The following is a 27760-nucleotide window of genomic DNA, read 5'->3' as shown; positions in this document are numbered from 1 at the left end:
TAAAGAATAGACAAAGGAAATGTACCCTGGCACACTGTGATCTGGAAAATCTGTTAAGATGTTGCCAGCACTGTGGAGTCTCAACAAGCTACCATTGTGGACACCGATAAATTGGGAGAGAGCTGGCACACAAGTGATTAGAGGAGAAGCAATTCAGAAGGCATCCCGAAATCTAATCGGCATTCAGAACTTGCCATTTGTCATTCTTGATTGAAAAGGATGGGGGGGGGGGGGGGGTTGGGGAAGGATCTCAATGCACTAAGCAGTATTACAATGGTTAACACAAAGACTATAGCTTTATTCAGAAAAAAAAGCTGCTTTCCTGCTATATCTCAATTACGTGTGTGGTAAACTAACAGGCAAATCTGTAAGCGAGGGTATGTGACTGGATAAATTACGGATGGACATATGCTCTGTCAAATTACAACAACTTTCTTCTAGAGATTTAAATCATAAGGGTGGGATCTGGGTATGTGAGCTAAGAACCAATGACAGCTCTAGCAAAAGTACAATGCATAGAACAAGGAATAAGAAACATGGGTGTTTGAGCCACGCAAACGGAAGAGAGGCTCATTTCTCTAATGTTTTGTGTTACATGTAGCATAACAGAATGGAAAAAAAGAATAAAGTGTAGCTAGCGACTGTAGCACAGCTCAATGTCCTGGAAAGCATTCATATAGCAGCAGCTTAGGCAGGCAGGATGTTAATGGCTGTCAAAAACAAATAGGCACGAGGAATATGAAATAGTGCTGGAAAAGCATCACAATGTTTAATTTGTCATATCTTGTGATTTCTAGTCATGTAATCTGACATGCTCAGCTGATGAGATCAAAAACTGTAGTCTGACTAGAGGTCAAGTAATGTACCATCAAGCAAACAAGCTTGCTTGATGTTCTGAATGGTTTCCATTCATTCAAAAATGCCTGACACGCCACCTTGTGGCCAGTGCAACAAGTACTGGCTTCAAGTCTACAATTTCTTGATTTAGAATAAGTCCGACACAAAAAAAACAAAAAAAAAAAAAACACATAACAGTGCTGTTGAAATATCACCATGCAACCAACTATCCGGTAATCTGCACCTTGGACAACTATCGTTAAACTGTTGTGTCACTAAGGTATTGCTACAAACTACCTTGGCTACTACCTACAACATAAATACATTTCACAATCAACTCATTATGAACAGAGTTAAAAACTTTATAAGGCTAGAAACTAAAGCTGAAAACACTAGCAAAGGCAAGAATTATTAGTTTGATTTAAATTACAAAGAATATCCTACATTTCTGCCATGGAAATCTTAGTTCCCACATAAAAATCCTAGTAACCACATAAAATAAAACTGAGTAATGCTGTATCTTAAAGCACAGTCACCACATACTGTATACAGGTGCTGGTCATAAAATTAGAATATCATGACAAAGTTGATTTATTTCAGTAATTCCATTCAAAAAGTGAAACTTGTATATTAGATTCATTCATTACACACAGACTGATGTATTTCAAATGTTTATTTCTTTTAATGTTGATGATTATAACTGACAACTAATGAAAGTCCCAAATTCAGTATCTCGGAAAATTAGAATATCAATTAAGACCAATGCAAAAAAAGGATTTTTTTAGAAATGTTGGCCAACTGAAAAGGTATGAACATGAAAAGTATGAGCATGTACAGCACTCAATATTTAGCTGGGGCTCCTTTGGCCTGGATTACTGCAGCAATGCGGCGTGGCATGGAGTCGATCAGTCTGTGGCACTGCTCAGGTGTTATAAGAGCCCATGTTGCTCTGATAGTGGCCTTCAGCTCTTCTGAATCGTTGGGTCTGGCGTATTGCATCTTCCTCTTCACAATACCCCATAGATTTTCTATGGGGTTAAGGTCAGGCGAGTTTGCTGGCCAATCAAGAACATGGATACCATGGTCCTTAAACCAGGTACTGGTAGCTTTGGCACTGTGTGCAGGTGCCAGGTCCTGTTGGAAAATGAAATCTGCATCCCCATAAAGTTCGTCAGCAACAGGAAGCATGAAGTGCTCTAAAACTTCCTGGTAGACGGCTGCGTTGACCTTGGACCTCAGAAAACACAATGGACCAACACCAGCAGATGACATGGCACCCCAAACCATCACTGACTGTGGAAACTTTACACTGGACCTCACGCAACGTGGATTCTGTGCCTCTCCTCTCTTCCTCCAGACTCTGGGACCTTGATTTCCAAAGGAAATGCAAAATTTACTTTCATCAGAGAACATAACTTTGGACCACTCAGCAGCAGTCCAAAGGCGAGATGCTTCTGATGCTGTCTCTTGTTCAAGAGTGGCTTGACACAAGGAATGCGACAGCTGAAACCCATGTCTTGCATACGTCTGTGTGTGGTGATTCTTGAAGCACTGACTCCAGCTGCAGTCCACTCCTTGTGAATCTCCCCCACAATTTTGAATGGGTTTTGTTTCACAATCCTCTCCAGGGTGCGGTTATCCCTATTGCTTGTACACTTTTTTCTACCACATCTTGTCCTTCCCTTCGCCTCTCTATTAATGTGCTTGGACACAGAGCTCTGTGAACAGCCAGCCTCTTCAGCAATGACCTTTTGTGTCTTGCCCTCCTTGTGCATGGTCTCAATTGTCGTCTTTTGGACAACTGTCAAGTCAGCAGTCTTCCCCATGGTTGTGTAGCCTACAGAACTAGACTGAGAGACCATTTAAAGGCTTTGCAGGTGTTTTGAGTTAATTAGCTGATTAGAGTGTGGCACCAGGTGTCTTCAATATTGAACCTTTTCACAATATTCTAATTTTCCGAGATACTGAATTTGGGACTTTCATTAGTTGTCAGTTATAATCATCAAAATTAAAAGAAATAAACATTTGAAATACATCAGTCTGTGTGTAATGAATGAATCCAATATACAAGTTTCACTTTTTGAATGGAATTACTGAAATAAATCAACTTTGTCATGATATTCTAATTTTATGACCAGCACCTGTATTTAAATAACTCAAAGTAGCACTGACTTAACAAATGGACACACTGAAACGTCTTCACTAAGAAAGCAATCACTCAAGAACTTGAAGATGCACATTGCAAAAACTAGTTAAGTCTACCAAGCAGTAGACTGTGAAATGTGCAACTTGTGATCAGAAGAACCACCTGCTGTTGTGTAGAAGTCATAATACAACAAAATGGCTGAAATCTTAATTTTGGCAGAAAAAAAAATTCAAATTTTAAAGACTATTTCTCATAATATATCTTATGTAAGTATACATTTTTTGTGTACTCTTTATAAGTTATTCTTATGTTATTTGGCTTATCTTTCCATGTAGCTACTTTTTTGACATCTTGCAAAACACTGAGCTACATCGTTTGTATTAAAATGTTCTGCAGAAAAAAAATATCATTAGTTTGAAACAGCGTTAGAAATGTAATCTTTTTAGCAAACTGAAATAAACTACAAAATCAAATTTTAAGAAAACCTGAGGTGTGCACTGCAATATCCCAATCTTCATCTTCACTTTCCACAGACATTTTCAACACCTTTAACTTCTATCAAAAGTGTACTAATGTACATTACACTCTCAGTTCAGGGTCACAGGGTGGCTTGGACCCTATTATAGCTGCATCTGATGCAAGCAGGAAACGATCCTTAACTGTATTCTCATAATAAACATGTATTCGGTAGACTAAGATATCGTTACATGACGAACGGGAATGCTTACCTTAACTGAATGTCTAAAATAAAAAAATCTATATAGGTTTACCTTAATTGAAGTGCATCGCTGCTTGCCTCCAAAGCACTGTCAGAGAATGTCTTGCTATCCTGCACCACACAAGGTGGTAAAACCTCTCTTAAGATGACTGGCTTCTATTTCTCAAATTGATCTAAATCAGTATTATCTGTACGTAGAAACTGATTCAGTCCAAAGAAACAGTTTCAATTCCGCATACATTTGCATTGCTAGTCTTTCATTTTGAACTTGTTCGAAGTACCAACATTAATGTCACAAAAATCTCTCTCCTTACACTTCAAAAATGCACAAGTAGGTTAACTGGCAATTTTAAATTGGCCCTGTGGGTATCCTTATGCCTATTTGTGGCTTACGGATGACGCTTTACATTTCACAAATTTGATTCTCGTACATATATTCCCAAACAGTGTACTGCATAAAGCTATACAACATCTGGAAAAGAATGCTGTGAGTCTGGAGATAGTATTAAACACACAACAGAAAATTCAATTTTGACAAGTGTAAAAATGACAGATCTAGATGTGTGCACTTAGTGTATAACCATATTATTACATTCACTTTCCTACTACACTTTGGCATGTTTGCCTTAAATATGTCATTTAATACAAACACACTTACTGCCTTACATGCCGTGCACTCATCCAATACGACAGCCTTCTTTTCATGGACAGCAGGACAGTTAGTATGCACAAATAGGTGCTGCAATGGAGTGGTATGCCATCAATGGCTGGTTTCTGCTTTGTGCCTCGTGCTGCCAGGATTACCTCTGGCCTCTTAACCTTGGATTTGATGATGTGGCTCCAAAAATGTGTAAAAAGGTTTGAATTCTCTTTTGCCAGAATGCATTTTCTTTAATTTCTAGGACTGTCTGTTGCTCTGATCATGTGTCTTTCCAACAAGGCGTCCTTAAATTTGATCTCCTCAATGGAAATCCAATTAAATCAATACACACAGCAGCTTTTATTCCCATTGTGTATCCCTTAAACGGGCTGACTTGCATAAATTGAGTAAAACTGTAAAAGAAATTTCCTGTTCCATGAGCCGATTGTGTCAAGCCGACTGACTCATCTCCTGTTAGCAGACCAAAATAATGAGATGTAAGGTAGACGATAAAAACTGCCAGGGAAGATCAGCACTGATTTACTAGCAGCAGACGGATCTAAAAGGGAGCTGGATGAGTGGAAAAAGGCTGCAAAAAATGTGATGGGAGGTAAAACCACCGAAGGACAACTTTTAGAAAGCTTCTGCTGAAATAACCCAGCATCTCCCAGAATGCAGCACCAGTGCTAATATGAGGCCATGGTTTATGGTTTTTCCATCTTTTTTACTGCTCGAGATCAGAAATATGGCATTAAACAAGGTGTGCCCCTCACGGTAGAAAAAGGTCTTCTGACTTGCTCTTTTGGCTTTTCTTTGCTTGCCCTGCCAATGACAGTAATTATGATTTCCCTAAATTTAAATGAATCTTTGTAAAGAAACTTAATTAAAAAAATGTTATTAGTTCATTAAATTGACAAAAGTATTGAGGAGTGTGTAATTGGATTTATAAGTAAAAAATACATTTTGATTTTACTTATAAATTTTTCTTGTGTAGGTAATGAAGTAAACAAAAAAAAATCATGTTTAAATGAAAACGAAAGGTTTAACCTTCATTCAATGTTGGGGCAATAACAAACAAAATCTCAAATAGTAAACCTCCCAGTCATGCTTAACCTAATGTTATTAGTGAGGAGTAAAACCTGCTGAATTAGTTTGGCTTAAGTTTGCCAAAAACGCGAGAATGTTTGGGAACATATGGAGAATGGAGAAGGAGAAAGAGAAAGAAAAATAGTTTTGAGTGGATGATTATGGTGCAGTGGCCCTTTAAGTATCTCTGATCACTACAGAAGCACCATTCAACAATGCTGGACTGAGTATTGTGGCCATAAATGTAATATGGATTGTGAGGCAGCAATGCTAACCACTGTGCCAATGTGTCTCCCCAAGATAAAGGTAATTAATTTAAATATCAGCACATTAAATTTTCTTACAGACAGAAAGCATCAGCTCACTAAGGTCTTCAATCCCCTGAATCGAGAGAAGGTGCTCTCCTCTCTCGTACCAAAACATACAGCACAGCCCAGCCTACCCCCAGATGCTTTTGCTAGTTTACTGCCACGGCTACCAAATAAACTCAACACTAAAGCACATGGATTCTTCACTCCTTCCTGTCTGAATCAGCTGCACAGCACTCTCTGTAATACTATTAAAAGGGTAGTCCCACGTATCACACACAGGTCACATACATGTCCATACCAAAAGACATTTACCTTTAAGAGACAAATATACCAACACTTCTTGTGATAACCAGTTGTACGGTAATTTTTAGCCCATTACTTGGATTGGTGTTATATACTTGGTGGGGGTTCTGTCCCATCCAAGCCAGTTGACAGCAATTTTCCAGGAAACTATTCAACAAACAAGGTCTCTAGCGAACACAGCACATTCACTGCAAAAACACTAAATGTCACATTCCATGACTTCCACTCAGAGGGGATGACAAACCTGTTGACTGTAGTTGCTCATTTTGTTACCCAAGTATGTCGTATTACATGACAAGAAACCACAGGGCAAGATAAATTAAACAAATGCATTACAAAGCTAGTACTGCCATTTTTCTGATAGCCAATAACATGCTGCCAATAACATGCTGCCCGATGGAGCCAGTGCTTGTGCAAAGGCTTTACAGGTATGAAGAGTTCAGCTGTGATGTCAGCCTTTCCCACCCTTATTCCACATTCTGTAGTGTTACATAAAATACGTAACATCAAACAGACGAGCCTCTCTTCCATTTGCGGGGTCCAAAACACACACTCTCTTTATTCCTTACCACTGCATTATATGCATAGCATTCCAGCTGAGTGCTCATTGGTTCTTACACACATAGGTCACTCCTACAGCATGAGACAGAAACAAACCCTGCTTAATTTAGTCAGAGCGAGTCAAACAGTCAGACTAGTGGGACTAAGATGCTGGGTATGTCTCCTGCTAAGCAGCTGGGGGTCACGGGAGCACACTGCAACTGTCCCCACCTTGATAAGATTATTTAAATGAAGTCTGTGATTGAAAATTTCTGTAGAAGTGATGCAGTGTGACATGGCCTTTAGATTAGAGTTTCAATTTTTCCTCAACTCTGCGTGATGCTTTGTACCATGGAGAACTTTGCAATGGTGCTCACTAATAAAGGCATCTTTTTCTGTCTATTACATTTCTGTTTTTCTCCATCTGTCACTCGCTTTGGCCTAATTATGGGATTAATGTTCCACTCACAAATACTCCAAGACACAAGCACAGCAAAACTGCTTAAGTACTTTAAATAATGTCACATTACTTTGACAGTAATGGCCAAAACAAGGAAGCAGGATGAGCTTCTTCCAACATATAAAGGTGGGAATTTCTCTAGTATGTTAGTGTCAGTCAGCAAAGTACTTTAAAAAGATAGTGATGGTAGCTTCTGCTCCCTAGTTAAGGTTCCTTTCTCTCGCAATTGCTCACTTTCACTTTTTGGTAAACTAAAAAGTACATTTCCTTTTTGCTTTCTACAAGACCAAAGCAACCTTAGAAGAAACAACTGGGTTTTGGTCACGCTCTGAGGCAACCATGTGATCCAAGAATGTCCCCCCCCCCAATAAGAGGTTGAGTCCAGGTATTGTATGCTTTGGGTAAACAGGTCACAATAAAAGGGAAGGGAGGGTCCTAAAAAGCAGGGGCCTCATGTATAAACGGTGCGTACGCACAGAAATGTTGCGTACTCCCGTTTCCACTCTCAAATCGCGATGTATAAAACCTAAACTTGGTGTAAAGCCAAGCACATTTCCACGGTAACTCATACCTTGGCGTACGGAATTTCTCCGCTCGGTTTTGCAGACTGGCGGCACCCAGCGTCAAAGCAGTGTTACTGTTCCTGTGTGGTCACCCTTTCTTTCTTAGCTCCACATTCCTGACACGGCTTTATAAATACACTGAAACTAACTGCATATTGTTTATTAGTGTAATGCATCTGATTGTAATTAACCTGCAGCAATATAATGGTCCAGGGAATAGCCATAGTATTCCAAATACCATAACTGCTTTAGCGTTGTAACTCTCACTGCATCTTCTTCTTTCAGCTGCTCCCGTTAAGAGTTGCCACAGCAGATCATCTTTTTCCATATTACTCTCACTGCACCACTCGGAGTATTTATATCACTGTATCTGAGTGGGGAATCACAGCAGCAGCTGATCGGAAAGAGAATTATCGATATATAGCATGAAGCAGACAGTGCCTTAACCACGGCAAAACGCTTTAGAGACTTCCCAGTACAGACTTCGCGTTTTAGAAAAGGTTTCATTCCAAGAACTCCAAACGCACTCAATCAGTCCATCAAGTGCTCCTTGTAGAACTGTTTACTTATAAGTACAATTACCTCACTGTAAACTTGCACTACAATTATAATATTGCACAACCAGCGCCACTTTATAAAGCGCGTATTTACATATGATGACGGTATTCATTTTTAAGATGAAATGCAGCAAAATATGTTGATTATATTATACAGATAAAACTTTAACTTCATTTAAATAATCTGTATTGTTAATAATTAAACATGTGAGGACACAGTGCCGCAGCGCTAGCTAGTTCAGGGATTGTTCCTGCATTGCGTTGTATTCTTGTGCTGACACGACACTGGAAAGATAAACGGATAGAATAATTAAACATGTACTACGAAGATATTTCAATGTTCCTTAAAAGTTTTGAAGAATCGGCGTTCTAAGCTTACAGATGGCTTAACGTCTATTACAGAGCTGATTGTGTGGCGATTGGGCATTTGGAGAAAGAAAAGTAAGGACAGGAATTGGAGGTTAGTACGTTTGAAAGAGACAGTACTTCTGTAATAAATTACTTCATCGAAGGTCGTGCATGGCGCAGCAAGCCTCTTGCGTGAGATATGAACAATCACTGCACCACCGTGTTCCCATGTTTAATAACATGCTTTCATTCCTATCATCATGAAAATGATATCACGTATACATCTCCATATTTTAATTATTCAGAGATCTGTAATATCACGAATGTAATGGATTCTGTGTCCTGTCGGAGAAAGAGAAAGAACGGAAGCACGTAGTGTGAGCACATAGAAGATCAAATACAGAACAAAGCATTTAACGTGCTACTTGAGAAACTAGTAAAATAAACGATTTTAAAATGAAGTTTATGATGTTCTACTTTAATGGCAAAATAAACTACGTGATTAAAGTGGAAATTTCGAGATTACAGTTGACATTTCGTGCTTTTTTCCCCACTGTGTGCCTATTTTTTTATTCTGTACCCTAATAAGCTTTCATATGACACTCACACGGTGGGCTACGACTCGCCTTTTCACGGCGACTTTGATATGTGATTTCTTTTTTATTTCGGGCACAGTGCGACTTTGTGAACTTGATCTTTCGAGTTTCTCCGACACTGTCACTCAATCAACTTTCTTTTGTTGATTATACCACTGTTTAAACCAACAAATAGTACTTGTTTCCTTTGCCTCCACTTGGTATTCCCTGAAATTCTTATATTTTCCCCTGTGCTTTTCCCATTGTCTTTTCACAGAAGGCTATTTATATTGATTTGCATATTCAAAGAGGCGTAATTCTGGGAGGAGTTGGGGCGGGACAGAAGGCGCGTGCACGTGCATTACTTTTCACGCTGATCGGGATTTATGTAGAGGAAGAACGTGAAAGTTTGCGTGCGCACAGATTCCTGCATCTGGATTTTTCTGTGCGTACGCACAATCCCGCTTTAGTGCTTACGCCATGTTATAGTGTGAGTTCTACGCACGGCGTTATACATGAGGTTCCAGGTGTGAAAACAAAGTTCTCCTTCAGTTTCTTGGCTATTGTGATGTTCATGCTGGCAGCAAATGTTATGATGTGGAATGAAGAAACTCTTGTTCCAGTGACATACATCTCAAACATGTCAGCAAACTTCTCACATCAGTGAATTGCTTGCATTAGTGTAAAAAAAAAAAAAAAAAAAACCTGTACACTAAGAGACAGAGATTCTTGTCTTATATGCATAGTAGGTACTGGCTGCTTGTTGCAGAGAAAGCAGGTGAATTTCTAAATCAACATTTACATGGGCAGGGGATATAAAGAATGCAAGAACAGCTTATTTAGGCTTCACAAGACAACATTCCCAGGTATGCGTAATCCAACTCGGGGACACCAGGGAGTTGGGAAGAGGCCTGGAATTTATACCTGCATCGCTGAGCCCAAAGCAGAAATCAACCCTGCATGTAGGGCTGCAGTCCACTCTCGAAGTCACCCACATAGGGCCAGTCTAGTGTCACCAGTTAATCTAAGCTTCTAAGCTGCACAATTTGGGGTAAAAGTGGGTGGGAAGAAAATAAAAAAAACTTGAAATGGAGTCAAATATGCAAGCTCCACAAAGTTTCAACATCTAGGACACTGGATCCATGATGCAACAGTGCTTAACACTGCCCATCTTACTTTTACCATGACATATTTTGATCTATTTCATATACTGTACAGTGTTGCAAATTTAGAATTTTCAATTGAGCACTGCTTTCAATCCAAATTAATAAATTCTTTTCAAATGGTCAAGCATTGTGGCTGCCTAATGTCTGAGCCACCAAACACAGGGTAAAGAACAGGGTTGCCAGTTAAATGCAAACATGACAAAGTGTGACCCTGAAAAATTCAATTACCTGTATGTCATCCAGATGCCCAGCATTCAAATCAACAAATAACAGTTTAATGGTCTTAATAGATAGGGCAAGATAAAAGAGGATATAAAGAGAAACAGAAATTACTTTATTTGGCCCAAGAGGGAAATTTAGCCATTTTCAGAAGCTCAATAAATATTACAACAAAGAACCCATGTGAAATACACACAAGCATTACTAAAGACTTGGCTAAAGATAAGGCACCAGTCACATTATAAAAGGTTCATTGGTATGAAGGAGACTCAGTTGTGTTTCTGTTGAATAAACTGTTAGCTAAAAGTCCTCGCTGCTAATGTGTCACAGAGAGGATGTGCAGCACTGGTCACAGGGGCCATTTTTGTCTTCATCCTCTCTTCCATCACTACCTTCTTCATGTTGAGTGTGTGCCACCACAGCTGAGCCTGCCTTCCTAATCAGCTTACTGATTTAATGGGCCTCTCTTGAAATGAGGTTTCCAGTTCAGCACACCACACCACACAGAAAACTGTACTGGCCATCACAGAGGTACAGAACATGTGAAGGATGTCACTACCTACATTGAACATTTTTCTGTTAAGAATTTTCCAAATCCATTTTAAAATTCTCTCAGTCATTGGACTGCAACAATTCAAATCAAATGCAAGACCCAATCCAATGAGTTAAAAAAAAAATCACTCCACTATGAAAATGTCAATGACCAAAACTATTTGACCTTGAAAAAGATTAAAAAAGAAGCAGACCCTCCAGAAGGGTGACTGAGTTATCAATAAATAGACCCATTGCTACTGCAAAAATCTCACTCCCAAAACATATGCAAAAAAAAGTACCTGGGATTCTCGCCTGGCAAAAGGACAACAATGATCAACGGACAGAGCCATGGGAAAAACCTTTCGAGGCGTAAAATAACTGCAGTGAATGATCCTAAACAGAATGCTTTGAAGACAGGGGTACTTTAATTAATATAAAATATGAGTAAAATAGATTATCAAGAAATGAGTAGCACTGAGGGAAGGCCCTGCTGCCAAACACAGAATTACTAAAGGCCGATATGAAACCTTGCAAAGACAAACATACAGAGATGGCCCTGGTCTCAAGAGAGTTAGCAGAAATTTTAAACTTCATTGGGGGCTTTGCTTAAGATAGGGAAACATTCGTTTTTTTTGAGAAGAGACCTTAGTTGTAAGTTAAAAAAAACAAAAAACAAAAAGCAGTCCGAGGAAGTAGGCTTCCTTTGTCTGCTTTCACAGTGCAGAAGGAGTCTTGAAAATCAACCTCGTTTTACTGCAAATATGCATTATTCTGTAAAGAATGTCAATCATTACTTTAAAATTTCTATTGGCTGAATAGGACAAGTGATAGACAGCTACGTTCAAACATCTTGTAGTGGATTGTATTAGATTTATTTAAAAATTATATATGAACATGTTTTAACTTTGTTATCCTGTTTTTTTCTGAAATCAAATAAAAAATTGATCTAAAAATGTTTAAATTAAATAAAGCAAATGCAAAAACATCAAACTTATTTCTAATATATGGTATACATACAGACAAATCAGTCGACTAATAACTGGGTTTAACCGTGGTCCTGAACAACTCCAAGAATGTAAGACTTGATTCGGTTACTAAGGCTGGAAGTGGAAGACACTGGCTAGTTTCACATTTTTAAACAAAAACTAAAAAGGTGCAGTTGCAGGGGGCTGGGGTGGAGGCATTGCCCATTAGCAGTAAAGGTGACAGCTGTATTTTCATGGAAATCATTTGAATACCATAGGATATGTGAAAATTGCAAACAATCAGGTAAATTCATTCGTGGCAGCAGTATAACAATCTGTGAATGGCTTTATGAGCAGGACAACACTCCATGATACGAGTTTAACAAAGTCCTGGAAAGGTCTGAGGAACCTGATAACAAATTGACATTCACACAATGGTCTATCGACTTGACGATTCTCAAGCAAATTATTCATCTGCTGAAAGATACAGAATCAAGTTTTTGGAGTTATCAAAACTTGCTCTGAATTTGATACTTGAATTCTAAGCACTAAACAACAAATAGTTTTCTGCAGTGAGGACACATGATGAATTTGTTATCAGGTAAGTGCATACATTAAGGGTAGTTAAATGAGTCATAACGTGATAATCAATCCATTATATTTAAACCCAAAAGTCAGATCATTTGTGTGCATTTTCTGTTTTATAGCATTACTTTGCCTATGCATGTGCTGCTTGCTACAACTGTAATAGCAGCAAAAATGCCAAGTATAATATTCCCAAACCCCTTGTGCCCCACACTTTCCCAGACTGATTAAACCAAGCCTGTATATTGTGTCCTCACACAAACTCACTGCCTTTGCACGTTCCATCAGGCACTTCAAGTATTTTCAAACAAGCCAGCTATGTGCTTGCCGACAACTAAAAGCTCCTTTTTGTCTTTCAGAATTTTTTTTACAGAAAACCTGGTGCTTGATTTAATGGATTTATTACCTGACAAAAAACTGATTTCTGAAAATAATATATCCTGTTTGCTTGTGTGAGATATCAGAAAGTAGTAGTAATAATAATAAATAATAATAATAATAATAAGCTGTGTTTCTCTAACACCTGCTACTGAATAATTTATTCATCAGCATTGAGGGCTCTTTAATATCTTATAAATGCATTTTAAGTGCATCAAATGAAACATTTTCATAATGGAATGCTTTGCTTTCCGCTATTCAAAAAACACCACAAAAATGAATAGCTGGTTTGTTCTTATGTGCTATTCTTAAGACTGGCACATCCTTAATGATATACAGTACAAGCTGGGCTCACTATAAATGATCAGTGTTGTGCTAATAAAGAGCCCAACATGCTCAAAGGGTGACTTAGTTACCTCACTCAAAAGTTTCAGAAGGAACTTCCCCAGGTCCCCTCAGGTAAATTTTGTCAACCAACAGTACTGCATGGCGTGAGCATCTCTCAAACAAGCCATTAGCCACAGTCATGGATTGCAGGTATATAATATTGCTTCCATGTTATTCATTGCTTATATGCTACTTGTGATTTCTACCTCTGCATACAGCTCAAAATGCATGAGGGGGGCATGCAGGTTATAAACCAAGTCTGTAAAAATAGGATTTTCGATCCTGTTTCATGTAGTTTTTAATAAGAAGCACACACACGGGATATGTGAGAAGGTTTACCTAACAAAGTTGCATTTTTATTTTCAACATTTTTTGCAATACAGTTCATGTTAACTCTTGTGTGACTCCGGGTATGGATATAGCTCAAAAATGTAAAAACCCTTTCATTTACGAGAGGCCAAACAAGGCATAAATTATATTTTATGTGCAATCTATTGGTTTTCACATGAACACTATTGGTGTATGATTTAGTACCGGTTTGCATGTGTACAACACTGGTTTAATTCATATGTATGGTAGTGGTTTATGTCTACTGAATTATAAACTGTAGTTCATATTTAAATACATATGAATTTATTTGCACTTGTACATTACTGGTTGAGGTCTGTGCTATTAGGTTATGAACCAATAGTGTTCACACGTAAACCAATTACACACAAAAATATACACATTTATGGCAGGTTTGGCTCCTCATATTAAGTTTGCACCATCTACCTGGATAGCTTAATTTTCACACTTTGTAATTTAAACCAAGAATGTTCCTTGAAATCCTAAAGCTATTTAGATTTAAAAAGACACAGAAGGCTCAGATGATGGATTCGACTGTATTTGTACAGTGCAGAGACAGCCACTCTCATTCTTTAATGGGTTTCACCACTGACTAACTAAAGTTAATGTATGGCTGTTGGTTGGAGTGGAGACTCTCATGGTACCTCTGTATAAAGCTGATTTATTCAAATATACCATTTCCCCCACCACTGCATATCTACACATGGTTGCCAAGGACAGCAACAAATTTTAAGTTCAAAAAATTGCTTTAAAAGAAATCTGGGACTTTTATTAACCAATTAGTTATCCACATATGTTAATTCTAATAGGGTTTAAGCTTGGCCATCTGTAATTTCTTTTGACATCTGCATCCATGGCTAGAGGCCATGCAGCGAGCAAGCCTGCTTCATAATCAGAAGCCACATTTCAGCATTCTGAACTCTAACTGCTTGAGTAGCTTTATGTTTCTGAATTTGCTACCTTCACTTATAGTCAGTTCAGACAAATCCTTTAATCCTGTCCTCTGCGATGCACTGGGTGAAGTTAGCAAACCATACAGATCACACGATTATTATGTCTTTTCAAACCTGCTATACCTTGATTACTGCAGAAGGGCAACCTGGTGTTCTGGTTGATGAGAGGTAGGGGTGAAGGAAAGAAAAAAAAATAGTAAACTGTTCTCAAATGGCCTTTTCTACTTTAATCTTCTTACTGTTAAAAAGATTTTACCACATCACACACATTTAGCATCACAAGAAGTCAGAATGCCGTGTCACTTCAATCTTCAGAAATGGAGTATGAAGTTGGAGCAGGGCTTCCGCTGCTAGGAGATTTCAGTTAAGCTCTAAACGCAGAAAGATGCCAGAGGCTAGAAACTCTAAAAAGGGCTTCAAATGAAACCTTTAAAACGTTTTAAAACACACAAATTGAATTCAATAAAGCACCCAAGAACAGATTCTGTCTGGGATTGTGGTAAGAGTAGCAATTTAGGCTAACTGGTTGATTGATGTCATTAACGAATTATATCTTTCAAAGATGAGCGAGCACGCACACACATAGAAATGGTCAGATCATCTACTGCAGGCCCTTGGACCTTTTTAAAGTGGCCGCTTCATCAAAATTCAAAACAGGTTACATGTGGCCCAGGATGACCGTTGGTTTCCTCAAGGGGCATCATTGAAGTTTGTTTGATATTTAGATTTATATAAAGTTTATATTAACACAAGGCTTTAAAATGCATCTTCAGTATCTGCTCACATTTATCTCTTCATCACAGATACTAACCTGTTATTAGAATGGAAACTGGCAGCTCGTAGTGAACCAATATGGTCTATGGCCAGCTTGTCATCCCGGCCAATACCGCCAGGCCGAGCTCTCCCTGCAGCATGGAGGTGCCCCGAATACCAGCGGGGAATCCTGGACAATGGAGTTTTCCTTTACAGCCCTGCTGGATACCACAGGGGCCAACAGAGGCCACTGCAGGGAGGCCCAGAGAGTCATATGTGCCCTATAACCTGTAAGTACGTCGTAGGCACAGAGACAAGGGAAATGACATACTTCCGGGATGAAGAAGAGAACTTTTTTATCTGACCCGGAGGTGAAAGAAAGTCACATGGACTGAAGGACTGGAAACACTTCCGGGTCAGGGACTATAAAAGGACAATGGGAGATCCCAGACGGTGAGCTGAGCTGGGTGAAAGGGTGGCAACGCATCTGGGAGAGTGGAGGATTGATTGTTTATTGGTGGATTTATTGAGTATTGTGGAGTGTAGGTGCTTTGTGCACATTGTTATTATAAATAAAATAACATTTGGATTTTTATCTGTTGTCCGACGTGTGGTCTGAGGGTTCAAGGGGTCGACAGCGCACTTATCTGTCACACCAAGAAGAAAAAGTGAAAAGAAGGTGCCATGCCACAGTGCTATAAATAACTTTAGAGTTTCAGCATTACCGTAAAACATGACAGTCTTATAAAGAAGCAGCACAACTTCACACAATCCACTTGCTTTTTTTAAAGCTACACAGATGTCAGGACTGGCCACCCTATTGCAGCTTACCCGACTGCTACCAACCATGTTGTCTGTTGTCTTTTCCGTTGAGTCGATTATTTTATGTGGATATAAAATGCATTTGCATTTCCTCCCATGTTAAACTCTCTAAACCATACATTTCTGACCAACTCCAAATGTAGTATGTGTGATCCATCATCAGTGCTTTTACACTTTATTTTAGATTGTTTTATTGTGATCAAGTGCTATCCAATACCAGTGCACATCAATGCAGGTGTAAAACAAATGTACTTTGCTCTTGCTACAAGTTCTTGCCTGTGCGAGTTGTTTGTTGATATATTCTGTCCAATTTTGGTTATATAAAGTGTTATTTTTGGCATTCAAAAATTAGAATTTGACACAACCGATGTACAGGAAAGCAGGAAACGTACGTGTGTGTGTATTATTTATATATGCAGAAAGTAATAAAGTTGTCCATTGTCTGACTGAATTATGTTAAATATCCACCTAGAAGAAAAACTAGGTCTTGTTGTTGGACAGGTCATTGCGTTAATAATATGGTATAGTGGAAAACATTTCTTGAACAGCAGCAATTTATTACTTGTACAGCCCAGAATCACACAAAGAATGTCAAAAAGGGCTTTAAAAGACCTTGTTTTTTCACAGCCCCCCTTCTGAGAGAAAGGCAAAGGAAAAAAAAAAAAAAAAAAAAAAAACACACACACACACACACAATGTAAATCTTGGGAAAGGCAATTCAGAGAGAAGCCCCTTACATGGAAGTTGGGGGTGCAACAGTGTCAACAAATGGGGTAAATACAACACACAAAACAGAAAACATGTACTCCTCTTACAACAGATATATGCACTCTGTACTTGTTCAAAAAATGTTTTTAAGATTTAATGCTGCTCTTTAATGACTGTATGCGTGTGGTCAATTCATTCTGTAAACTTTCCTATTAAGATTACTTTTCAAAATGCTGGGTAGCAATTAGCTTCCAAAACAAAATTACCCACATAGCTGTAAGCAAGCAGACAGTGCAATTACAAGGTGTAAATTTAATCAGGTGAATCAACATGGTGATACTTCCCAACATTCTGCAGTCTTGCGTGTGTCCTGGTGCATTTGCTATAGCTAGTTACTATGGTTACAGTTTGGCACAGATGGTTCTGTGAAGCTGCCTTACACCCCCAGGGACCACAGTTCAAAGTCTGGCCTGGATGCTGAAGTCTGCATGGGTTCTTCCTAGGTAACCAGATTTCAGCATACTCTGCCTAAGATTGGCATGTTTGGTTAAGTAATGACGTGGGCAAACTCAAAATGAGCAAGAGTACACCATAATGAATTGCTCTTGTAAAAGAAGGTACTACAATAGGCTATGACACCCTGCAAAATGGTTGAAAAAAAGCAAATAATATTAAAAAAAAAAAAAAAAAAAAATCAGTGTTGCTGTTCAATTAAGCATCACAAGTTCTTATTCATGAACTCATGTACACCACTAAAACATTATCTGGGATGAACTGGAAAATGAATTGTGCCATTTAGATTTGCCACTTTAAATTTGTCTGCGTCCAGTTTTGGGTTCTGACCTGCAGATGATGTTTATTGATTTTGTGAAATTATGATAATCCAGTTAAGATTAGTATCTCTTACAAAACAAAAATTGTATTTTTCTGCATATCTTATCTGTAACTTTGGAGGATTGACTTAATTTGACTGCCAAAAGTTGCATCACTTGGCCTTTTGTATATTGTAGTTAACAATTACACTTTACTACATAACTAGCCATGCTACCCATTTAGAAGGGTTGAAATCTAATCTATGTTTGTGCCATTTATTGGAATGTATTTTGTAATGCATTTTGTATTGCACGTAGTAATAAAATACATTGCACTTTTCATTCCAACAGATAGCACATAAACATCTGTACTAATAAAATGCTGGTGCATCACATACATTTGTAGTATGTCTGTTATATTCCACTTGGTATGGGATTAGTAAAAAAAAAAAAAAAAAAAAAAAAGGTTTATACTTGTGGTGCACCATCTGTTGGAATGACAGAGACAGACAGACACAGACTCTCACCCTTTTATTAAAGTGGACAAATATGCAGTCTTGATGAGAATTTAAAATTCGTATGTCAAGAGAATTTCTGAAGTTTTGCATTCAATTGTGCAGTTTATGCCCTTCACTTAGACAGTGCGTCAGAATAGAGTGAAAGTGGTAAGATTTTTATTTGAATAATCCTTTACTGCCTTACAATCTAGCAATATATGGTTTATACTGTAAGAAGAAAATAACACAAACGTAAAACCGAGATGCAGAAATAAAAACAATCAAACTAATGGAGTTTTCATAATTTTAGTCAATACTGCCCAAAACTAAATTGCAAACTTCATTTTGTGTCACTGCCCACATGTAAAATGGAGTATATGATTAATGGGCAATTCCAATTTTACAGAGAATGTGTGCATTCCTATCAAATCTTTGCTGGCATGCAAGTGAAAATTGCAGCAACACAGTGTAAATTCAAAAAGGGGGAAAAAAAAAGCAAATCCCAGGTGACCCTACTGGTTAGCCTAACATTTGGGCTCAAGGTGATGCATTTTAAAACTGAAAACAATTTTCAGATTACTTGCTACTTCACTCCTGGTGAAGATTCTTGCCAAAATTCCATTAAAACTTTTATCAGAAACCAAATCTTTAACCTTTTTCAAACATGAAGGCTATCCCAGAAATTGTTCCACTCAAAAATTCTTGGATCATGTGCATGTGTGAACAAAGTCAACTCCAGAATCTAATGAAAAATGGCACAAACACTTCCCGAAACAAAAACTGCTAGATAGAATTCACAGGAATTTCCCTACCTGGCACATGTATGAAGAAAGGCAGAAAACTGCTAGATAAAGCACACAAATCATCAGTGTCCCAATGTAGATAAAAATGACATTTATGTAAATGGACAAATCATAACAGAGATTTGAGTGAATGGCTTGATTGCTATGTGAGATTTGAGCCATTTTACAAGTCTAGCTATTTGGAAAGCAAACGGGATTGATTGTGAAATAAGCGGACTGCTTTTCAATAGAGCCACGAATTAAACTATTGGGCTCAATTATTAGAGGCAGTCGTGAGCTCCCTGCTTCACAGATGCTATTTGGTTTATTTTGACACCAACAAATAAAGTGGCATACTCTGATAATCTTGAAATAAGTTGTGACACTGTGATGAAAGGGGTTTCTATCTTAACAAAACAAAAAAAAAATTGCATTCATGTTTGAAAGCTTGCAGCGTCACATATGCTGCTGAATTTCACAGGACACCATTGTCGGTGTTGTCCTATTTACTTAGCAGACACTTTTATCCAACGTGGTCAACAAAATCAAGTAAACAGCAGACTGTGAGGCTGTTTTGAAACTAGTACTACAGGACAAGGTTACAAAACTGAATATCACAGGTAAAGAACTTTAAACCAAACAGAACAAAACAAGACTAGCGACTCTTTCCTTAGTTACAAGATCCTACTACCAAAGCCATTACAAATTAGACAGATCTTCAAAGAACAAGAGAGTCAAAACACTTCTTAAACAGAGTGAGGGAGTCAGCTGTTTGGATAGAGGTGGGCAGCTCTTTCCACAAGCTAGGAGTACATGTGAAGAGAGTCTAGATTGAGATTTGATGCCACATAGAGGTGGCATCACCAGATGCCATTCATTAGAAGACCTGAGTGGGCAAGAAGGAGGAGTATAGGATCTCATGAGTGCTAACTCATCAATGCTCTAAAGGCAAGCAAAAAGGATTTGAACTTAATGTGTACTTCTGCAGGGAGCCAGCACAGAGGAGTGAGATGCGCCCATACATGCTGCTGCATTTTGAATCATCTGCATTCAAATCCATTGTGCAACATTACTATTAAAAGAAAGAAAAAAAAAAAAAACACGAAAAATCAAAAGTACTCAACTTCTGCTGTTCAACACACTTTCTTTAAGAATAAGAAATTCTTCTGTAGAGACAGGGATCTCCTGCAAAACTTTTCAAAAACCCTGCGTGCCGTGTGAATGTCAGTGTGCTGATAAACTGTGGGATGATAATGTGTGAATGGGCAAAACCTGCTAACTATCTGGGATGTCTAATCAGAAAATGTCCCTGTTGTGTTTGTGAAAGGAGCTTTTAACACTAAAGTAGCATTAGCCAGCCTCCATAAAGTGGGAGAAAAAAAAAAATCTAGTTCTTCGTCTTCACTCACAACTAATGATAAGTGATACTTCAGTAAGAGTGCTGCTGAAATGAATAACAGTAATAAAAATTTTCCTCCGCCCCATATGCTTTAAAGGGAGGATGATATACGGTATACCTTTGCACAGAACACATTTCTTGGCCTTCAGCGTACAATAACACAAATATCAGTAAAAAGTTTCCCTCAGACGATCAAGAAGTCCCCGTTTATGAACATTAATGCCCTTTTGTCTCACCACAAGCAAAGCATAGCTGGTTAGCTGAATCAAGAGCCAGCATTACCTGGTGCTGTACATCCAGCACATAAACACAAACATACACACATCCATCATTCTTCTTCTTTCGGCTGCTCTATCACTGAAATCTCTTAATCGAATTCAGTGTTTAAATAGGTTGGAGCTTATCAGAGCAGAACTAGCCGCAAGGCAGCCCACCACAGGCCTCATTCACTCACAACCCCTCACAAATTCCCACACAGTTTTAAATTGGTCTCAGTAGGTAAACATCCTCATATTTTGGAATATGATAGTAAAGAAATACTAGCAAACAAAGAATGAATATGTAAACTCCCCACATGCTGGGATGGGAAAACACATTAAAGTAATAGAGAAAAAAAAAACAAAAAACAAACAAATCCAAAAGCCAGGGGGCTGAGTGAATGATTAACCTGCAAAACAGACCAGAGAGCCCCTACGCTGGACAGTGTATATGGATTTCAGTGGTGGAGACTGACATCCAAAGTGCCAGTCACTACACACAATGAAGCAGATTTTAAACCAACAATGGTTTAAACGTCAAAATGCAAATGCCCCACAGTAACAACCTTCCACAACACCACCAAATTGTCACAAATTTACTAAACATCAGCGGCCCTTCAACAAAATTATTTGGCACAGCATCTTCCATAGACAGAATTACAAGGTGCTTCCTAAAACCAGCAGGAATACAAGACAAAGTGATTCAAAATTAAACACATTATAAACTGACAAAGGACACAAGGTAAAAAGGCTGCACCTTTGTTAATACCAAATGGATCCATAAAAAGCAGTGGTCGGCGGAGCACAGGAACTGATAGCCTACACAGCAGACAGAGATTCCATTCAGTAGGAAGAAAAGTCAGTCATAATGCATAATTAAAATATTTTCCACTGACCTGGAAAACCACTAGCTGTGGGCAAATGTTACAAGATTTCACTTACTGTAGCAATAAAAAGTCCTCATCCCTTCAGAAGTGTTCACATTTTATTGTTACACAGCACTAAATCACAGTGGTTTAAAGTTATCATTTTCACACTGACATAGAGAAAAGAAACTCCAAAGTAACAACAGATCCTCTGCAAAGTGATCTAATTTATTTGAAATACAAAACACTAAGTTGTAATTGATTGCACAAGAGTCAGTACTTAGTAGATGACGCACTTAAATCATCACTGGTGCAGCCAGTTGCTTTTAGAAGCCACAAAATGAGTTCAAAGGAGGTCACCTGTCTGGTGCTCCAGTTGATTGTTGCCTAAATGCACCCAACCTGGAAAGGGCCAGCTCTGAAGTCAGCTGGAACAAGATTCAATGGTATGACAGGACCAACATTGAGATTTGTTTGGCCATCAGACTAAAACAATGTTAGGCAAAAGCCAAACACTGCACATCATCAAAAACCCCAAAACCATGAAGCATGGTGGTGGCAGCATTATACTGTAGGGATGCTTTGCTACAGCAGGCCCTGGAATGCATACGAGATTAAAAGAAAACCTGTCACTATCTGCAAAAAAACATGCGTCTTAGAAGACTATTTGTTTTCCAGCAAGACAAGGACCCCAAGCATAAAGCCAAAGCTGAACAGGAATGGCTTCAAAACAACAACATGAATATCCAGGAGTGGCCGAGTCAGAGTCCAGATCTGAAAACATTTAAAAATTTGTGGCTGGACGTGAAAATGGCTGCTCACTCACAATCTCTATGCAATCGGAAAGAGTATGAGCAATTCTGTAATCAGGAGTGGGGGGAAAAGTGCAGTGTCCAGTTGTGCAAAGTGATACAGCGAGACACCTGAGCACATAGACCCAAGGCTGTCATGGCTGCCAAAGGTGCTTCTACTAAATACTGACCTATTGATGTGATCAACTGTTTTGCATTTTAGATTTGTAATTAATATACAGCACAATGTAGAGATCAGTTTTCAGTTTGACATTGAAGTCTTTTTCCGTTTACCAGTGTCAAAAAAGCCCAATTACATCCACTGTGTATAACAACAAGATGTGAAAATGTCCAAGGGGGGTGAATAATTTTTAAAGGCATTGTAGCTAGAAGCACTAGGATTAATTTATCTAAAACAGGCAGTAAGTCCACTCAACTATCTTTGGGTGCATCGGTGCTAATGTGATATTATTGTAAGTAAGAACCACAAGGCAGAGTTGGGATGAAAAAAAGACTAAATATTAGATAGGCATTTGACCAAAGCAATCTTGAAGTGCATAGCTGACAATCAAGCAGAACCTGCAGCAGAAAGTGAGACACACTTCTTGAGTGTTGTGTGCAGAAGGTATGAACATGAGACACAGATCAGTATTCCCTTTTAGAAAGCTCACTATGCTGGCATTTAGGAAACAAGCCAGCTCCTTAGTTTCAATTCATTTTACTGTCAATGTTCCTTACAGTACAGTGAAATGTATTAAATAATAAATAAACTCTACCATTATGTGGGAGCAGAGAGCTGCAACACGGTCATCAGTTTGTCAGTTAATGGAGGTTGCATGGATATTGAAACGTCAGCTTTGTTAAACATAAGAAAAATAATTTGGGATGAAAAGAAAAAAGTAAAAACTGCAGAAGCATTACATAAAAAGCAAATGTTTCCCTAATATTTCATATTATGTGCGCTATAACTGGAGACAAGGCTTGCTCTATTCTGGGTCTGAAACAATACCCCATTCGATTTGGCAGAGCAGCGCACACATGCCCCCATGGCATCAGGACAGACTGCAGTCAGTCAGGCCGCATCACCACGTGATCCCCTGCTGATAAATGAGGAGAAATGGTTTACTGAAGCAGGAGTCAGCATTGAGTTCTGTAAAGCAGAAACACAAGAGCTCTTAATGATAATATATCAAAGATGGAAAGGGGGAGTGTGCACATCATGGCACAATCTGCACACAAGCGTTGGCCTATAAAGTTAATAAAGTTTGAACTTTATCAGCACCTATTCTGCATTTTATTTTGTTTGGTAAAGCTAAACAGTTTGGACCAGACACAGTTTTAATCTCTTTATTATGCTTGCTTTTCTAAGACAACAAGAGCTTACTGAACATCTGCCAAAATCATCAATTTTTTGACTGAAAAAAAATCAACAATGTTTACACAATGCTATCAGTAACGCATGAGACTACTCACAACACTCATTTACAGGAGCATTTTAATGTTCCTTAGGTTACCAATTCTTTCAAAATCAAATACAGTATGTCACCAAGTCTCTTTTATCAGGTATCGGACACTGGCTGATGTGGGGTTAGTGTTTGCATTTATACATTCAAGAAACTGTACATGATTAACTTCAGTGAAAAATGAGCTCTGCCTTCCCTTCAATTACTTTAGAATTCTTACAATGAAAGCTTTGCATGTACTATATATGTGAGATACCTTGAAAACACAAACGCTGACTGGACAGTATTAGTTGTTATGCCTGTTCAATCATCCAGAATTAGCCCTAAAACAGGAAGGCCTTCACTGCAGTAATTAAGCCATCTATCAACATACTCAGAATTGCAGGCTGCATCTCTGTGGCTCTGACACAATTTAAATGCATGCTATATATACTATATATGTTACATGCTTTCACTGCTTTGTCACATTGTAGTCATTGTAATGATGGACACTCAGTTGTCTTCAAAAATCCATCAAGCGCCACAAATGCAGTGTTAGCTAATACGTTTCTTGGCAGCAAAACGGGCTATTTTTAGACAACACAGTAAATGTGCATCTCTGATAGAATAAGCTTCCATCAATGCAAAACATTATTAGGCTGGGCGATATGGATAAAATAAATATCTCAATATTTTTAGGTAATTTAATATAACATATGTAAAGCCTATGTAAACTTTAACATTAAAGTAGTAGCCCAACAGATTTAAAGCAATATACACAAACATTTGTTTATATAAAGTTGTGGCATCTTGAGGTCAAATATATTATGTACATTCCTGCTTTATTTCCTAAGAAATATTAAACAAAAAAGTGTAACCCTAATTATTCTAAATTATTCTTACAATTTAATCAATGAACAAAATATTAAATTTTCCTTATTTAAATTTTTTTCTAATATAGTGCAAACATTTGGTCAGTAACAAGTTTAGCTAAACTTGCATTTTTCTTGAATTGAAGACATGCTTATCTCCCACATTCACTGGGCAATAGTCCTGTCTTCAAATTCCAATAGAACAGAAATATGGCAATGTACTTCTTCTGTTAACATTATACACAGATTATTCCACAAGTAATAATAATTTAGAAAAAAATGCATACGTTTCACACATTTTGAGCGTTCAAGTGAGTAATGGACATGTGGATTATGCAACACTAATCCACAAAAGAAAAACACTAATCCAAAAAAGAAAAAGTTTTTCTTTTTTTATCCTATGGACATTTTTCACATAGTTTTTTGCTATTGGACAGAAAGGGTCACCATTATGTTTCATTAAATCAAACTGTTTTTTCTTGATTTGCATGAAAACATTCATTTTTTTCTCAGCCATCACTACAAACTACATGGGATGAGTAACATTAAAAAAAACAACATATTTTTTGGATGGCATATTCCTTTAGTGCTATTCAGTTTTGCAGGAGTCCAGAGCTTATTCTAGCAGCAATGGCACAAGGCAGGAGACAGCCCTGGACTGGGCACCAGGCCACACTCATGTACGCGCACACTCACATTCACTCGGTTTTGGATTTGCCAATTCATCTAACCCACCTGGACAAAGGGAGAGCATGAAAAATCCCCAGATTCAACAGTCAAATGCAGGATTTGAATCCTGGATGCTAGGTCCATGAAGCAGTAGTCCCAAACACTGTAGCATGTAACAAATATTCAAATTATGTTCTCTTGTTCTGCATGAAAACATTATTAAAAAAAATTTCTCAGCCATCACAACATGAGATAAGGAAAACATTTAAAAAAAGAAAAGAAAAAATTTGGGTGGAGTATGTCTTTGCTCGACTTTAGTGCCATGGAGAGCCGGAGTCTCCCAATGGGACTTCAAATGTAAAGCAAGATTGATAAGCTCATCCAGCACACTCACTGCAGTCAGGCAAAATTTAGACCCCCAGAGTTAACCAGGTTACACATCTTTAACAGATGCTTGGCAAGCCAAGTATGAAAACAGAGCTGAAGGCAGAATGTGAAGCCACATCCATGGAAAAGTGGGGCAGTAGTAAGAGCTATACCACCCCTTTTTAAAAGGAGCACAAAAAAGGAAACCAATACATTTCAATGATTTATCCTGCAGGTGAATACTTTTGTAATTTATTTTTTATATTTTAGTGATAGATTTGCAAAACACCCAATGGAACCAATTGTCAGAGTGGCTCCTGCTGCTCTGGGGTCAAATTATTAAAATCTGCATACAGACAAAAAGAGGCTTGAAATATACATGAGCAACTTTCCAATTGTTGGGATTTATAAACAAAAACTTGACTCTGGAATGTGTGCATATTTACAGCAATTCTGACCCATCGTTAAGCAACATTTCAGAGAAAATGGAAAATGACTCCCTCGATAAAGAAGGGCAATGCAGCCAAATGACAACTCACATTCATAATAAATCATATCACTGAGCCACTATTAGAATGTGCTTTGATGCGACAAACATATAACACCTCAAAAGTGATAATTATGATGCACAGACTGTGTTTTACTTCCCATTTACGAGGGCCAATTCTGCATATTTGCAAAGAAATATTAAACAAAATTAATATTTGTTAATTAAGGAACTTTTTTGGATTTCATCATTTAATTAAGCCTGCTTGTCATCACTCTTAATTTTCCAACAGGTCGGGAATATCTCAACCAAGCATCTCTCCATCACGCCTGCTGTGCTGGAAGACATGTGTAGCAACCGACAAGGCACTACTAACTTAACATGTTTTTGGTAGCAAAAAAGGAAAATTGAACACTGCTGCAAATTGCCCTAACTCATTCAGGGCATAGAAGTGGGGGAAAAGATAAAGAACAAGAACAATCAGAGCACTTTACTGGACTCATATTGTAATAAGGACACCTAGCAAGAATGAAGCTGCTTTTGCTAACCGTTAGTACTGACATTCCATTAACATACAAGTCATCCGTGATGCCAAGATGAGACCGACAAGCCTCATGGGCTCTGTGGCCTGGGTCAACCTGTGACTCATTTATTCTGAGGCAAAGTAGCTGTGGAGGATGTGATGGTTATGGCAGCTGGCTTGTTTTTCAGGTCACTTGCTAAATCTTATTTGGCTTTAGTATTCATTGAAACAGCAATGGTGTCAGGTGATAATGGGCACTCACTCAGATGCTGGCGCCTTACGTCTTTCCAACCCCCAGAGCACAGAGGAGAGGAGCTACAATGCAACACACGCTCTTGGCTCACTCAGTTGGGGGTGCAGCACAATGCATCAGGACAGAGGTTGCTCTCCCAGCCAATGAAGGCCTGCAGTTACATGATAACATATGTACAAGGTTGATTAGCATAGTCCATGAATGGGCCTTTCAGGGTGGCAACTGGGCAGAGATAGAGACACGTTCATGTACATCCATTTACAAGAGGATTGTAATATATAAAAGTAAATTGAACAGAAATACGTGTATGTCGGGTTTTATAAATTGAACTTATTTTGGCACACACATTTTCCTGTTTTTTCCCCATAAGTACATTTTCACACTGGAATCCTTTTATATGTTTTATAAATGATCTAAATGATTAAACAAACTAAACATAAACCAAACAGTAACAATTACTAGTTGACAGGGATACACAAAAGATGATTTAAAAAATAACCATATTAGACTTGCAAAATGAGAATGTATGTTCAGACCAAAGGACACATTTAAATGCCATACATCAACAACAAATTCATCTGCCACTGATTTTAGTGATCAACATTGCTGTTGATATGGAACAGCAGCGATTGAATTTTGTCGCCATTCAGGTCTGATCAATACTGCCAAATGTATCAGAGGTGATTAATGATAAAGCCCTTGGTAAACACTGTCTTCCTGAAGCAGGTCATTCCTCCTACTAAACGAACAATCGTCACAGCCTGTAAACAGCTGAAAAAAACAAGCACATAAGCCAAAGGTTTTATTTATCCCCACAAAGCAAAGCAATTAAGCTGGAGAAG

The 27760-nt window shown here is 38.2% G+C and overlaps 1 protein-coding gene across 3 annotated transcripts in view; it reads right to left on the bottom strand.

The window, feature by feature from the left end:
* The window catches only part of smurf1 (SMAD specific E3 ubiquitin protein ligase 1), an 85749-nt gene that overhangs the window by 37920 nt on the left and 20069 nt on the right, over positions 1 to 27760 (bottom strand). The window contains exon 2 of one of the 3 annotated variants that reach the window (XM_051934125.1): positions 25356 to 25492. The exons of the other annotated variants lie outside the window; for them this stretch is intronic. Coding sequence (XP_051790085.1) covers positions 25356 to 25374 — 19 coding nt within the window. The 5' untranslated portion in view covers positions 25375 to 25492. The remainder of the gene's footprint in view (positions 1 to 25355; positions 25493 to 27760) is intronic. 3 annotated transcript variants of the gene reach the window in all.

Source organism: Erpetoichthys calabaricus, chromosome 11, assembly GCF_900747795.2.
Source record: "Erpetoichthys calabaricus chromosome 11, fErpCal1.3, whole genome shotgun sequence".
Taxonomy (NCBI): Eukaryota; Metazoa; Chordata; class Cladistia; order Polypteriformes; family Polypteridae; genus Erpetoichthys; species Erpetoichthys calabaricus.
The sequence above is the reverse complement of the archived record's forward strand: the minus strand, read 5'-3'. Positions and strand labels throughout refer to the sequence as shown.